This window comes from Syngnathus acus, chromosome 3 (assembly GCF_901709675.1).
Source record: "Syngnathus acus chromosome 3, fSynAcu1.2, whole genome shotgun sequence".
NCBI classification, from domain to species: domain Eukaryota; kingdom Metazoa; phylum Chordata; class Actinopteri; order Syngnathiformes; family Syngnathidae; genus Syngnathus; species Syngnathus acus.
In genome coordinates this window covers 11,346,890-11,361,683 of record NC_051089.1, presented here as the reverse complement: position 1 = coordinate 11,361,683, position 14,794 = coordinate 11,346,890, and the positions used below count along the sequence as shown (strand labels likewise).

The 14,794-nt window shown below is 41.9% G+C and overlaps 1 protein-coding gene across 4 annotated transcripts in view; it reads left to right on the top strand.

Annotated features, from left to right (window-relative positions):
* The window catches only part of sox6 (SRY-box transcription factor 6), a 122,956-nt gene that overhangs the window by 80,929 nt on the left and 27,233 nt on the right, over positions 1-14,794 (top strand). For 3 of the 4 annotated variants that reach the window (XM_037248514.1, XM_037248517.1, XM_037248516.1), the window contains 3 exons: positions 956-1,079; positions 4,353-4,432; positions 13,108-13,257. In XM_037248514.1, coding sequence (XP_037104409.1) covers positions 956-1,079; positions 4,353-4,432; positions 13,108-13,257 — 354 coding nt within the window. The remainder of the gene's footprint in view (positions 1-955; positions 1,080-4,352; positions 4,433-13,107; positions 13,258-14,794) is intronic. The other variant, XM_037248515.1, reaches the window with a different exon arrangement.

The window sequence follows — 14,794 nt, the reverse complement described above, 5'->3', positions numbered from 1 at the left end:
ACATGCTCATGGTAGCTGTGCTGTTCCCCGTCAAAGATCATCATGAAGCGGGGAGTGACAGTAAGATTGGACTTTGCCACATGTGTGCAACCCCCCCGCACAGCACGTCGGAGACATAAGCTGCTCACCCACCCTTGACACAAGTGGGGAGTTTGTTTTGATATTCCCTTTAGGACAAGGAAGTCAGCAATTGAGTGGCTGATGAAGGTTTAATGTGAGAGTGCAACAAACAGGCACAAAATGGCAGTCCTATGTAGTTGCTGAAAAATGTCTGTACCTTGAGTTGTGATATTTTTCTAGATACAAGCTATTCTATTTAATTATATTAGCACTCTGTGTTTTTTAGAAAATACAGTATTGTCGGGTGCATTTTTTTCTCAGAAATTTCCGTCGCTTTGGGAGAAGGTTCCAATAGATTCATGACATTTCCATTCATTTCAATGGGAAAAGATATGAGTGTTTGAGGTTACGAGCTTGGTCACAGAACAAATCATTTTTTTGTCTCAAGGCACTGCTGTATTGTTCAGTCATTCTTTTTTTTTTTTTTCCCAGCAACAGACATGATGTGAGGTGTGTAGTGGGTTGAACAATCCTCCTCCTGCCGAATATCTGTTGTAACAGTCAGGAGTTAGTGGAAGCATTTACCGTACTCCTCTGCTGAAGTCATAAAGACCCTTTCAGTCATGCTGTGACTTCCACTTGCTGGCGCTGGAACAATAAGTGCCGTCTTTGATGTCTTCAAGCGAAACAGTGGTTTGGAGTACGAGCAGGCGTAGATTTGCCAGGTTTTGTGAGAGGACACGAGAGTCTGCCATTGCCATAGAGCCCCCTGTCAGCACGTGTTAGGGAGACCTGTGATCTGAATTCCCCCTCCCCACCCTGAGCGTAATCTGCGTTTCTGTGTACCATGCCTTCGCTTAGGCCTCTCTCTGATCTCCGCTCTCTATCTGTTCAGCAGGTCCAGGGTCACATGCCTCCGCTCATGATCCCCATTTTTCCACACGACCAACGCACTCTGGCAGCAGCCGCCGCCGCCCAGCAAGGCTTTCTCTTCCCTCCGGGAATGTCTTATAAGCCAGGTATGCTTTGCAACTTAAGTCATTCATCCCCTCCTGTGATTTCGCTACACATGTACGTTCTTCCTCTGATACGTATCGTCAAGTTTTAATACTGCTTTTGAGTGAGTAGCAAAACAAAAACGAGAGTTAGGTTCAGAGGATATTGTCGTCTATGTGGAATAGCAGATATGGTCACAGACAGAGCCAGCCAGCTGCGCCTGATGAGTTTTCCAATGAGATATAAATAAGAACCATTTTACCGTTGCATGAGACTACTGTATTTTTGTAATAAAATGTTATACGACAACGATACATCAATATGATGTAGGAAACAGGTTTGACAAATACAGCTACTAAAAAGGTTAATTACCTTTAGAATTAAAAAGGGACAAACAATCACCAAAATCTCATTTGACTTGGTGAAAATGAAATACCCATCATCCTCATTATAAATATATATTTTTATATTTTTTCTTCCAACCTGAATCATTTTAACCACAAATTAGACTGTATGAATGTTATGTGAACAACGGAGTATAAAAGTCAGCATAGTCTTGATAAAAATGTGATAGCCAGAACAAAGCGAGCCTGTGTGTCTTGACATGAAAGATGACTGAAATCAGCAAACGGAAACCCAAGGAAGTCAGCAGCTTTGCTGCAGCAGTACATTAAAAAGGTGTGGAAGTGCAGTTAATGAATTAACTATAAAACCGCAAGAAGAAATGTCAGCTATTTTGGAACTATGGAGCCATGACAGCCTAAACAAAGCGCCTGAGGGCGGGAGTCTCTTACCACTGTGCTTTTTGCAATAGGTTTGACATCAAAAATGTTTTAGTTCAAATAACAGAAGCTATTAGAGAATCATGGTCAGAGGTCGCCGTCTATATGCTTGCTGCATAATTCATGAGTTGATGAAGAAATAGCTGGGGGTTTCTGGAAACGACTGTTACAGGAGGGCTATTTCAAAACATCTATTATTTCTCCAAGTCCAATACAATACACACAATGTAGCCGGGGAGCACAATGTTATCACCCCCACCTGCGGCGCTTGCAGGATGCTGCCACGTTGTTTTTCCTCGACGGAAGTGGCCGAGCATTTACTTCCAAGACTACATACGGCACACTAATCTGATGTTATCATTATGAGACAGCTCCCAGGGACCACTGATTATGACCCCAACCCTGTTGTGCTCACATGGCAACAAAGTCACTCAGGCACCATGGTGCTAAGTCATCACCCCATCCGCCGACTGTGCTCAATGGCCTGCTATTGTACGGTAGACAAGCACAACCTTTCAAGCAGCAGCTCATCTTTTAAACAAATAGGACTTTCCACTCCATCTACACTGTTTACCAAGATATCAAAAGCATTCAGGCCTATATACAGCTCTCATGTTACTGCATGATGGCACCACACAGTTCTTTTCCCCCTCACAACACATTGGCGCAGAAATAAAACAAAAGTCACATTACAACAAAGTTCTGAGAGGTAATTTTCTAAAGAAAAATGTGAATTTAGTTGAATTCTTCCTATCCACAATTGGCATTTGAGGTGCCTTTCCAAATATCTTAAAGTTTAAAAACGTGAAATCATCTAGTGTAACTGAAATTGCAATGTTGTAGCTGATAATTACAACAAAACTTACTAGCTGAACAAATGCTAATTATCTGCAACTCATTTGGAACTCTCTGTAATAAGAAATCCCATATACATGAATGGTAAAAGTGAGACGTTGCAGATGTCTGTAAATGTCCCAATTTTTTATCACAATGTATCATATCATATCAACAATGTTAATGCCAGATGGTCAAACTTGCAACATGTCCCAACCACTAGGTCACCGTGCTATTCAGTGACTTTTCTATTCAATGACATGTTGCAGTGAGCAGGTCAACAGGGGACAAGCCATAGTTAAAACTGGTTTAAAACATAATACCGCCTTCACCAATGACACTGACCTGGCACGATGCCCGTTGTGCTGAAGCCAAGTGGCTATATGCTGAATACAGCCAAGACCCACATCACCCCTCCCCAACACTCATTTAGGACATGACTCTCCCCAGGTTTCACATGACATCTAAAGACACCCAGCCATTTATTATTCCCAAATATCTACGTCACAGGCAACACGGAGAGACAAGAGGGAAAGCGATACCGAAATGAAGGCGGCGTTGAAATAACCACAGCGCAAGCCCGCACATCCACGCCAGCACTATTTGAAACCACTACTGCCGTGTGATTTTATTTGCTCCTAAATGGGGATTGAATTTCCATGTCCCGTATCACATTGTGCTGTGCTGTACAAGATTGCAAAGTGAGGCAAGCGGGCGAGGGCAAAGTGAAAGAGAAGGTACATACATTTACCTTGTCTGTGGCCTAATGGCTCCATATGTTTGTGAGGAGAAGCGACATGAAGAAGTGGGGTCTGAGCGAAGGCCAACTCCCACAACTCCCCCTCCCCACTCGCACAGACGTGTGCTTCCAACCAGCCAGCCAGCTACAAATCTTGTGTTGCTGCTGCCTTTTGCCTATTGAAGATGTCTTAAATTCACCTCAATGCAACACATATACAGATGCCCTATTCAGAAATTTCTTGAATGAAAATTCCAGCTCTTCAAAATATTATCAGACTAATCAAAAAGGTGTTGTTGAAAACTACAATGTTAATTCTGCAGCGTGAAATTTAGCTTTTAAATGTTCAGTCTGTAAACTGCAGTGAATATCAGTCATACGGCAGTCTTTTGAAGACTGACGTTAACAAACGGGCCGTTGGCAGTCTGATGACCAATTCCCAATAGCAGTGATGTATGAAATGAAAATGTGCAGCCTTGTTTTAATCTTGTTATTTTGCCAGCACTCTTGTTCTAACCAGTTAATAAACACACACACAGACACGTTTTCAATCTGCTCCCCCGTCAGAAACAATATTTTGCTGAACAATAGCCTGTCAAGCCTAATGCCTGAGAGGGCACGCTGAGCCTATTGCATAACTGCTAATTGAATATCCGAGGAGCTCCCTAATTGTGCTTCTGAATGTAGCAAGCACACACAAGCATTGAAGAGTTCCTCAGAAGAGCTCGAATGGCGCGTGACGTTCCCAAATAATCCCGCTCCAGTCAAACCAGTTTAACCTTTTGTTAATGCAGATGTTTGGGCATGAAGCTGAGGGATTGTTACAGCGTGCTACGTTAAATGCACTGCAGGACCCGGGATCCGTGTTGGCACTTGTCTGCACGCTGCGGGCCGCCAGCTCATTGTCTCAACCTGTATACATTGTTGTCTCTCCCTGACAGGTGATAACTACCCCGTGCAGTTCATTCCCTCCACAATGGCAGCTGCGGCAGCATCAGGACTCAGCCCTCTCCAGCTGCAGGTATGTAGACTTCTTTGACAAAGAATGCTAGGGACACCCGCCAAGCCTTGGGCAGAAAGGAAGGCTAAGCAGCTGTACACTAAGTAATGAGCTGCACACTAAATAATCCTGGAGCACCACCTCCCAACCCCCGCACACACATGCTCATCATATTACATATGTAATTCATCCGGTTTTATAGAGGCTTTATCCTCTCTGGCCTTCCCACACAGAGGAGGTATGAAGATAATAGTTATCTGAGGGAATGAGAATCACTTTGCTTGCTTTAATGGCCCACCAGTAAATGTATCAGAGGGCAATCGACAGTGTGTGCAGAGATTCTTTCTTATTGCTTTTTATCTTGTAAACCCACTGACATAGTTCTTTTATCAGCTTCCCTTATCTGTTTGAGGGAAACAAAAGAAGATAGGAGCAAAAATGTGTGCAGTCATATCAGTTTCTGTGTGCAAAGAAAATGTTGGGGAAGGCTCCACGCCTGTGGACTGCTCGAGGATGTTTCTCAGACAATATTTAAAAAAGAAAAAACAAGATGGACTTGGGTCAGGGCCTAACCTGAGGCCATAATGTTTCATATAGATGATTATCTAGGTTCTTTCCTTTACATTCAATGACAACTGTGTGAGAGCTCCTCACACCATGAGCTTTGATTCCTGTGACGATACACTTTGACATTTTCAAACAAAAGAGCCTCTTCAATAATACAATGGCACCTTGAGATACGAGTGACCCAACTTACGATTTTTCAAGTGACACCCGTTCACTTTCAGTTTAATATTTTATAAAGTAATCTAATATTCAACTAAACATACAAGAGAGAAAATACCTTTTTTTAAAACAACAATTTAGTTTAATGCTAATGGGAAACATAGGCAATGACTAAGCAGTAGCATATTCTTTATCCTCTGCGAAGGTGTAATTTTACAACTGAAGCGTTGTGATGACTCCTCTTTCTCCATGTATATCATTATGTCTATATTGTAAAATAAGATATTCCTTCATTTGTCCAACAGGGAAATTATACTTCCTCCAGGTGGTAAATGCACACATACCAAAATGAGCAGAACAATATGCAGAAGTATTAGTTCGATGGTCAATAATGTATGTTTTAAATATAAATGTTACGGAGTGCAATTTTTTCATTCAGAACACTTTACAGTTTTTGAGGCAGGATGGAATAGATTAATAGCATTGCATTTCATTTCATTTGAAATGTATTGTGTTTAAGAAATGGATCAGACTTATAGCTCAAGACATTACAGTACTTTGATATTTTCTCAGAAATGTCAACATGACAATAATTTTGTTATTTGTGTTATGGAAGGTGTTATACTAGACTTTGGCAGGTCCAGTCATCATGGTAAAAAGTTGTGTGAAGATGTTTTACATGATGCTCAACAGTGTGAGAGATGTATATTAAACAAGAGAAATGAAGACAGTGGGGGCAGGACTCTTTGCACGTTGATATATGTGGCGTTTGTCCTTCGAAGGCAACCACTATCAGTGTTAACGAGCCTTGGCAAGTTCTAACAGTGCTCTCAGCTGGCTCTGAAGAGGCCAGTGTCATTATGCACCCATGAGAAGCGCTAGCAGAGGTATGGAAGGTGTTCACCATGCTTTGCATGTGTTTGAAGGGCCCGGGTGGATATGTATCTTCAATGTATGTATGGAAATTGTTTGGTTTTATATCTGGGTATTATTGGCTCAATGGAAAGGTGGTTCAAAGAGACATGCTCTTTATCTATTTATAGTGTTGTGAGGTCAAATGAGACAGTCATATATCTGAAGGTTAGGGTGAAGAGGGGAGACAGGTCTCGAGTCATTAATTGTGACTATGTATCTAACCCTGGGAATGGGCTAAAGCAGCGCTTCCACGACCATGACTTGGGTGACCTTTAGCGAACATAGTCAACAAAAAAAGTACATTTCCCATTAATTGAAGTCTGTCATATATTCCGCATGCTTTCTGCTATTTACACTGCACTGAGACTCCCCTTAAAACAGCAAGGCAAATCAAACATGCCCTTTTCGACTCAGCCGGGATTAACAAACCATGTGACTTCCACGGCTTCTTCTAGGAAAGCACAACGGAATAAGTATGATTAAAACTTGCCATAACAGCCACTATTATTTCTTCAGAACGGAAAAGTACAGACTTACACTCTGTGCCGAAGAAAAATTGAGTACAATACCAAGATGGCTACAGTGGTGCCTTGAGATAAAAGACTCGACTTCCAAGCCATTGTTTGGTAAATTTTTGTTTTAACATAGGAGCAAATATTTTAGCTACATATGAGTGCTGTCTGGTGGCAGACTTCAAGCTGTTTATTGCCTCCTCCGGTTGAAGTTTACTGTCAAATTAAACATTAAAAATAAGCAATTTTAATATTTTAACCACATACAGTTGTCCTAAACTCTGCTATCTTAATGCTAATATATGATTGGAAAAGCAATAGACAAGCTGACGAAAAGGGGTGTTACTGTATACCACTTTAAGCAACAGATAGTTGAACACAAACGATACAGCAACATATTTAGACAGACAATATCCTTATTTAAAAACTTTTTTTTTCGAGCCTGCTATTGTTTAATGTCATTTCCATTCTTTACCACTGGAAAAAAATCATTTAAGATGCAAATGGTTTGATCCAAACTCAAATCTCAAAGCAGTACAGCAAAAAGATTTCCCCCTCCTCCCAATCAAACATTCATGTCATCTGTATAGCAAAGTGTTATGTTCACCAATTTACTCTGGTCAAATTATTCGATATATGAACCGTTTAAAAAAACAATCTTATTGGATGAATTAATTCCCACAATGCCGCTGAGGCAATGGGATCCAGTCAGGGAGGCAGGCCGCGCTGTCAGTCATAATGTTGCACATGTAAACCCTTCGCATTCTCCTCTGTCATAACATTGTGGAATCTGGCCCTCGCACAGAAGAAACCCCAACAAGGTAACAAAGCCTCGGAGCTGATGGATGTAAATGAATCCTGCCGGATGTGTTTGACTGCCGGAGACTGTAATTTGCTTGTCAATACAGGGTGGTAGCGTCACTGTGTTGGCTGGCAGTCCGCAAGTGGCTTGTCAGCACACACGGCTGTACCACAGGGCAATTTCACTCAATGTGTTCTTGACAGATTGGCTCTCGTCCTCAACTCACAGGAGAGGAGGCGGGTAAACTATCCCAGCGCGACGTGCCCCTCTTCATTAGTGCCCACACAGTGCGGCGATGAGGCCGGGATCAGCAGGAAACAATGGCTGCATCTCCGCCTGTCCTTGCCTGATTGGAAGTGACACCTTTCACCTTACAGAGGAAATTGTGCTTAGATTGTGCCACAATGTGTCCCGACATCCACTATTTTCAGCTGAGAGGCGAAACAAGAGGAGAATTTTCTTAATTCTACAAAAGACCCATCTATTTGAGACATGGATTAAAATGTGGCTTGTACAGGGCATGGATAGACAAAGGCAATAAAAACTCAATGCACACCTCCTCTACTTTAAAACTGTGAAATAATCACTATAATTATTGGGATGCCTCAATTGCATATTTTGAGTATCTGCTGATACAGTGTCCCGATTCCATACCTCGGCCTCGCACTAAGCGGAAAGAAATAGCATTCAAATTGCCACAATTGACCTTTTATGTTGTTTTCAAAGTATCCCAGCAAAATATTTTTATATGGCTATACCTCTAGTGCAGCAGTAGTTCCAACTAGGGCTGAACGATTAATCAAATTGAAATGGCCAAAAAAAAAAAACGGATTCAATTTGTCTGTCGGTAGGCTTATTCTTACAGCATATGTATACATCATTTATTTATCTAGTGTCAAGTTCAGTGCTTGAGTGGACCCCACATGTTTACATATTGTTCCATGATCTGATTTATGACGTACTGACTTATGTTTATGCCAAACCTTTTTGATTGAAGTTTGTTTTTAGTAAGTAAACAATTCTAATTGTAGTAGATTAAAAAAAAAAAATCACTCTTTCATATTAATTCACGGTTCATTTGCCTTAATTTTTCCATAAGCCTAGCTTTTAAGACCAATACCTTTATGCATAAAAAAATCTGATCTTACTTAAACTCAAACTATACAGATTTGTCTATTTGTCAGTCAACTCCTCCAAGACACAATTTCTTCTATACATTAATTTCGCATTTTGCTGCATCCAGGCTGCTGGTAAACATTAACACAGCCTTACAAAAATGTAAGAGATGAAAAGCAGCCCACACGAGTAGACCTGTTCTCACATAGACAGAGTACATCTTAAAGGGGTCCTCATTGCTTTTGATGACTCACGTGATAAGTAACAGTGTACCACAGTCCGGGGACAAACATGAAGAAAGTGGGAGTGAAGAAAGACCGCACATTATCTTTTGTTTGGTTGTAAATGCCTGAGTAGTGCAGATGTGAAGAAACAGATTCCATCATTAACAAGTGAGAATCTTTTGACTTTGAAAGAGAGAGGAGGGCAGGACACAGAGATGTGACATACTGTAGCGAGCAGCTGTTTGCCTGTTTATGAGCAGAGGAGGCCAGTCTTTGAAGGTAACCCCGAGCAGTGCGGCAATGCTAGCTGCGTATGGAAAGCTGGCTAATAGGGTGGCTAGGTGAGCAGCTGGATGGAGGCTGTGGTGAACAGAGGGACAGATGGACAGATAGAGTGCATAATGCTGTGAGCAGCAGAGAATGCATGGGAAGGCTGACTCTGGGGCCTCCAGCCCTGGAGAGATCGGCATACACCCTCTTTCAAGGGTTGTGGTTGTGTGCGTATTGAGAGCAAAAAAAATGGAAAGAGGAAGACTTCAAATATACCGTGGTGCCTTGAAATGTACTGCTTTTTCAATATGCAAGCTTTAGTTTGGCTGATTTTTTTGCTTTGGCTTGCGAGCACAAACTTGCTGAGGTTGAGTTCACTGGGAGATTTGCAAGAATCCACAGGAGAAATAAAAGAAAAGCAATAGAGACGATTCTTCTTCATTTGTATTATATTATACTGCCCCTAAAGGCCAGAGTGGGCACACCAGAAGGAGTAGCAAAAATAATTAAAGTGCAGCATTAAATCACTATTAACAGGCTGTCATTCTTTGCAATTGATCAAATTATGTTATTACTCAATATTTTTATGAAGAAAAATCAAGATTGCTATTTTCCTTAATAAAAAAACAAACTTTTTAAAGAGGGTGGCTAGGTCAGATTTAGTCATTGAACAAACTAAACTCTTCTCTCAAAGCACCAGTGTATACTGTAGAAGAACTAGTAATGGTGAATGCAAGCAAGATAAAGGGGTCGGGAGAGGAGCAGGTTGGATGCCAGCAGATGAGACAGATGTTGTTCCAGACTGGAAAGCATCGGCACAGTGCACCAGGATGCCTTTTTCCACTCTTGACATCTGGGCCTATCCTGGGTCAGTCTGCCTGCTTGCCCTGGGCAATGAGCCTCAACAAGCCTTGTGGCAAACAGGGCTGGCGCTGTTCTGCCTTTTAAATGGTGAGGTGCACTGAAGCACAGTTAATGCCCTCATATCCAGCCCAGCGCTTAACGTGCAGGCCAGGCAGAGGTGAATGAGACACTCACACATACATACAACCACACACAAAGCGGTAGTGTGTAATTATGATCGGGTGGTGAGCACTGGATAATACTCATGGCGTATCAAATGCCGTGGAAGTTAATCGGTATGAGCAATTGTTATGGTTTCAAGGCAAAGTGTTTGTGTTTTACTTTCACGGTGTAACAGGACACAGTGGTAAATGTGAAACGTAGCGTCATTGCTGGCAGCGGCAAGTCTGACAAATATCCGCCACTGTGTTTTCCAACACATTATTGCCACACTGAGCCACAGCCTTTCTTGAAGCAAAACAACTGGCTCATCTGTTTTTCCACAGAACATTTTTTTTTCTTGGCGTATGGCGAGAAAGTATAACAGTAGTACGGTGGAGTACAGAGCTTTGTATAAAATTGAGTGGTTATTCATTTTGATATTTGACTAAATAAACAAGACTTCATGTTTTAATTACCGTCATCTATTGAACATTAGTTTTGTCCAACATCATCAGCAAAGAGTGTAATTTAAGTTTAATGTCATAGGCAGCAAGGAAAAGTGCACATCCTATTTAACCTCTGCTGCAACTCCAGGGCTTGTTTTTAATTAGCACAGGCTAACAGGCTGACCTTGTGCATGTCACACTCACTCTAAATCCATGCTCGTTCAGATCGGTTCCGCTCGATCAGAGAGGGAATACAAAGATTGGAAGGAGGACCTTACTTTTCATTTCTGAGTTTCCCTGCGAGAAACATTGAAGATTTTAAAACAATTGACAGGACTAAGCACTGTCGATGAAGACAAACCCCTAAGAGTCACTCCTTTTTTAAGGTGAGTTGTGAAGTCTTCGAATTTGCCCTCCATAAAATACAATATGTGAACATTAAAATGTTTTAATAACAATACACTCATTGCTGCTTATACGTTCCCTGTAGGAATAAAGCAAAGGCAACTGTAAGGTTCAGAGATTCACTCAGATTTTCACCTTGTCCTCAGATCGCCCGAGTAAGTTGGCTCAATGGGTTCAACATGACCCTCACTAGCTTGATTTTTCTTCCCCCTTCTTTTATCCACGACTGGCATGACCATATGAAGAAAGAGCTATTATATTTAATTGTGGGGGTTGGTGGATGTCTTTTGCTTAGGTAGAACAGCCTTGGCAAGGATGCTTCATTTCCCATCCATCAGTATCACATCGGCCATAACATTGTCCTTCATGGCCCTCAGTAATAATTGTCATTCATCAAACTGTAATGCTAAAAAAAAGAAGAAAAAAACCTCAACATTGGTACCAATTATGTCCTTGAGCAGTGAATGGTAGGCCAACACACCATTCTTTGGTCTTGCTTCTATTTCTTGTTCTCTCGTTCTTGGGAGCTGGACTGTTCCTGGTTAAGAGGGTAAGCACTTATCACCCCGCGGCACTGACCTGCAAATCAGCACTGACAACGTCTATCCCGACAGTGTCTAATTTGTGGCAACGTCTAATTATGCTCTTTTTCCGGGACAATAATGTTCCTCCCACTCAAGGTCAGGGGCAGCCTATGGACAGGTCTGTTGGCAAACATCTGTCCAACAGACTTCACTTCAGACTTCTGTGTCTTTTGTAGCCTAAAGGGAGTGAATGGTCACCCCAACGTTGATAGCAGTCATCTTTTTATGGAGCATTTTTGGCATTATCTAAGACTAGTCCAGAGAGAAGAACCAGAGGTCTGATTGTAAAAGAAGAGAGGGGGTCACTGCTATAGTTTCTGGGAACATAATCACTTTGTCATTTCTGCCTGTCAAGTACTGTTGTTATCCCCACAACCCCTGAAGAAGTGACCATTTGTACTGACGCCCATGTGGTGCAGATAACAGTTCTTACAGGCGCATGCGTGTGCTTTAATATCTGTAGATACGTGCAAGGACATAAAGCCAAGCACTTGGTCTGGCTTTGGTGTCTATCTCTTGGGCTCTATCTATGCAGTGAACGTGAGCCTAGCAAGATCAGGTTACTTTTTTTTTCATTCACACAAATGCAGTCTGTATGTGGCAAGAGGAACAGAGAAATCAGGAAATGACACACAAGCTACTGATTGCCCCGAAGACGAGAAATTGGATTCCCCCCAGAAAGCGTCAGCGGACTAACAAAACATAAGACTAACAAAACATAAGACTTTCCTTGTCTCAGGATGGTGGATGATGTAGAAGTTAAAGGGTGCATTGTGTCTCGAGGAGGAAAAGTTGGAAGGCTACATCGAGCAGTGCTGTTTCTTATTAGTCCCATTTGCCAGACCTTTCACAATTTACCGTAGAACACAAAAGCTAACTTCAACACTTAATGGATCGAAAGTAGACAGACTCCTAAGCTATTTATGTCTGCTTTAAAAACACAAGTACAAACAAAATATTGTATTATGCAATGATATTAAACTCATTATCCCCCCAAACTATTTAAGCATGCAACAGTATAAGCCGGGGTGGGAATATAAAATGATGCTTAAGACTTCAAAATAGGATGAAGAGTTCTTAAGTCTTTGGCCGATCACTTGAACCGCCCTCTTGTGTGGCAATGTCACTAACACTGGGATGTATAACTGACAGGACGCCAAGGAAAATAAAATCAGTGTTTTTTCATGCAGGTTTCTAAGCCTTCATAATGCTTGTGTTTAACTTAATCTACGATTACAATTCCACGGCGTCTTATGGTTTCTCGTATTGTTTAATAGGACTGTCTCACATGGTTGCGTGGTGTTGAATATCATGCCAGAAATGTAAATTGGAGGCTGTATATTTAGCTGATTTGGATCTATGAGAGATCTTTGCAAGCACACTTGCATCACACAGCAAACTTTTTTGTGTGATAAGTGGAAAATAGGGGCTCCAAGTATTCTGAACGCGAGCCATCTCTGTGCGGTTTTCAAGACTGCTCTCTCTCTCTGGGTTCCGCCTTTGAAACACAGTTAAGACCTTTGATGGAGGTTCTCTGCCAGCCTCATGGAAAGAGAGGAAAGACACTAAAGAGAGAAAGAGAGATGAAGGCAGACACAAGCTCGAGAGAGGAAAAGACAGAATATAAAACTTTTGAATGTTGGCTCAATCTGGATGTTAACATCTTGTGGCTTTCTCCGTCTCCTCTCCAGCAACTGTACGCTGCCCAACTTGCCAGCATGCAGGTCTCTCCTGGAGCCAAGATGCCTCCACTCCCGCAGCCCCTCACTGCCAGTGGGCCCATTTCCCCCTCCTCTCTGAAGAACGACAAGAGTTCCGCCAGTCCTATCACTCAAGTCAAGGTACAACCTTCGACGCTTTGAGTCCAGGCCTTGAGTAGTATTTGACCCAACTAGTTGTTTTCCTTATAAATTAGTAACTGTGCTGCTGTTAGAATGCTACAGCGGCCTCCAAGAACTCATCAATCTGTGGGGCTTCACATTTTGTGGTGTCTAAAATGCTACCATGGGCTTATGACACACTGGAAAAAAAGCTCACGACTAAGGAGTGATTTTTTTCCCCTTTTTATTTGTTTTGCCCTGTAAACAAATCAAAGGCCGGCCGTATTTTCTGCTGCTGTATGGCATGGTTCCACCAGACCTCCGTGGAGAGGAAAGGCCATATTCAGGACATCATCCCCACTCACCGCAGTAATCAGAAACACACGGCCACTTGGAGCGACTCAACTGAATAATATCACAATGGAGAAAGACCATAAATCATGTCTTGTAATAGGAGGACAGCTCTGAATGTTTGGCTCGTGTACACATAGCAACTGACTTTTGATCACGTATGCTGCATCGTAAACACAACATCAGACATGCTCCACTTATTGTTGAAAGAAGACAAAAAAAAACTGCAGGCCGGACAATCATAAATAATAGTATAAGTGGAAATCAACTATATAGTGGCGACCCTCCATCTGTTACCACAGTGGAAAACGATCGCCTTTCGTTTTGTTTGTGTGCTTTCAGCTTCACTGCATGACAAACTGTTATTGGCACAGCAATAACAAGGCCTTGGGGCAGCCTATGTTTGAGCCATATGTTTGGACAAGGAGGCACTTGGGCTTTAAATAAGGCTGCCAACAGCAGCACGTCTTCATATACACTAAAATATTGCTTATTGATACATGCGGCCGTTGACTGTAGATCATGGCCAGCACATGTTCGGCATCATACGGTATTTAATGCAGTAGTGCAAATCGACTGCACTTTTTCCGGTGTGTGTGTGTGTGTGTGTTCATTCTAGAATTCCTTTGGGTGTTTTTACACCTTTTAAAGGCTCAATTTTTCACTCTGACACAGGTTTATGTACAGTATTGTACAAAATATTTGCTTAATTTCATGTCAGTAGTGAGCTGTAAAATGACAGCGTGTAAGAAGGAGAATATTGCAAACGATTGCTGCTTATCTCCAGTCACTTTAAGCATGAAGCCTACGTCACCAAAAATATTTACTACTCCTCTTTCTACAGAACTATACAATTTAGACATTTGCAAAATCACATTCTATATCAAGGTATATAATAGCAAGTATACACCAATGAGAAAACAAGCTAATTAAGTAGATAATGTGAGTCAACGTGATGAACAGCTGTCTTTGATCGCTGGCAGCGGCGGTATCAGGTCATTATTTATTCTTGCAACCAGAGTGCACAGCCAGAGAGGAGGGAGAACAGATGAAGATGTACAGACAGAGAGAATCTGCTTTAATTAGTGTGAACAAAGGCTCTGAGCAACTGTGAGGAAGATCACAGTGGCACCGCTCGGCAAAAGGGAGGATGATGAAGACAGGAAAAGGATGAATCGGATTACAGTACAATGTCGTGCATACTACC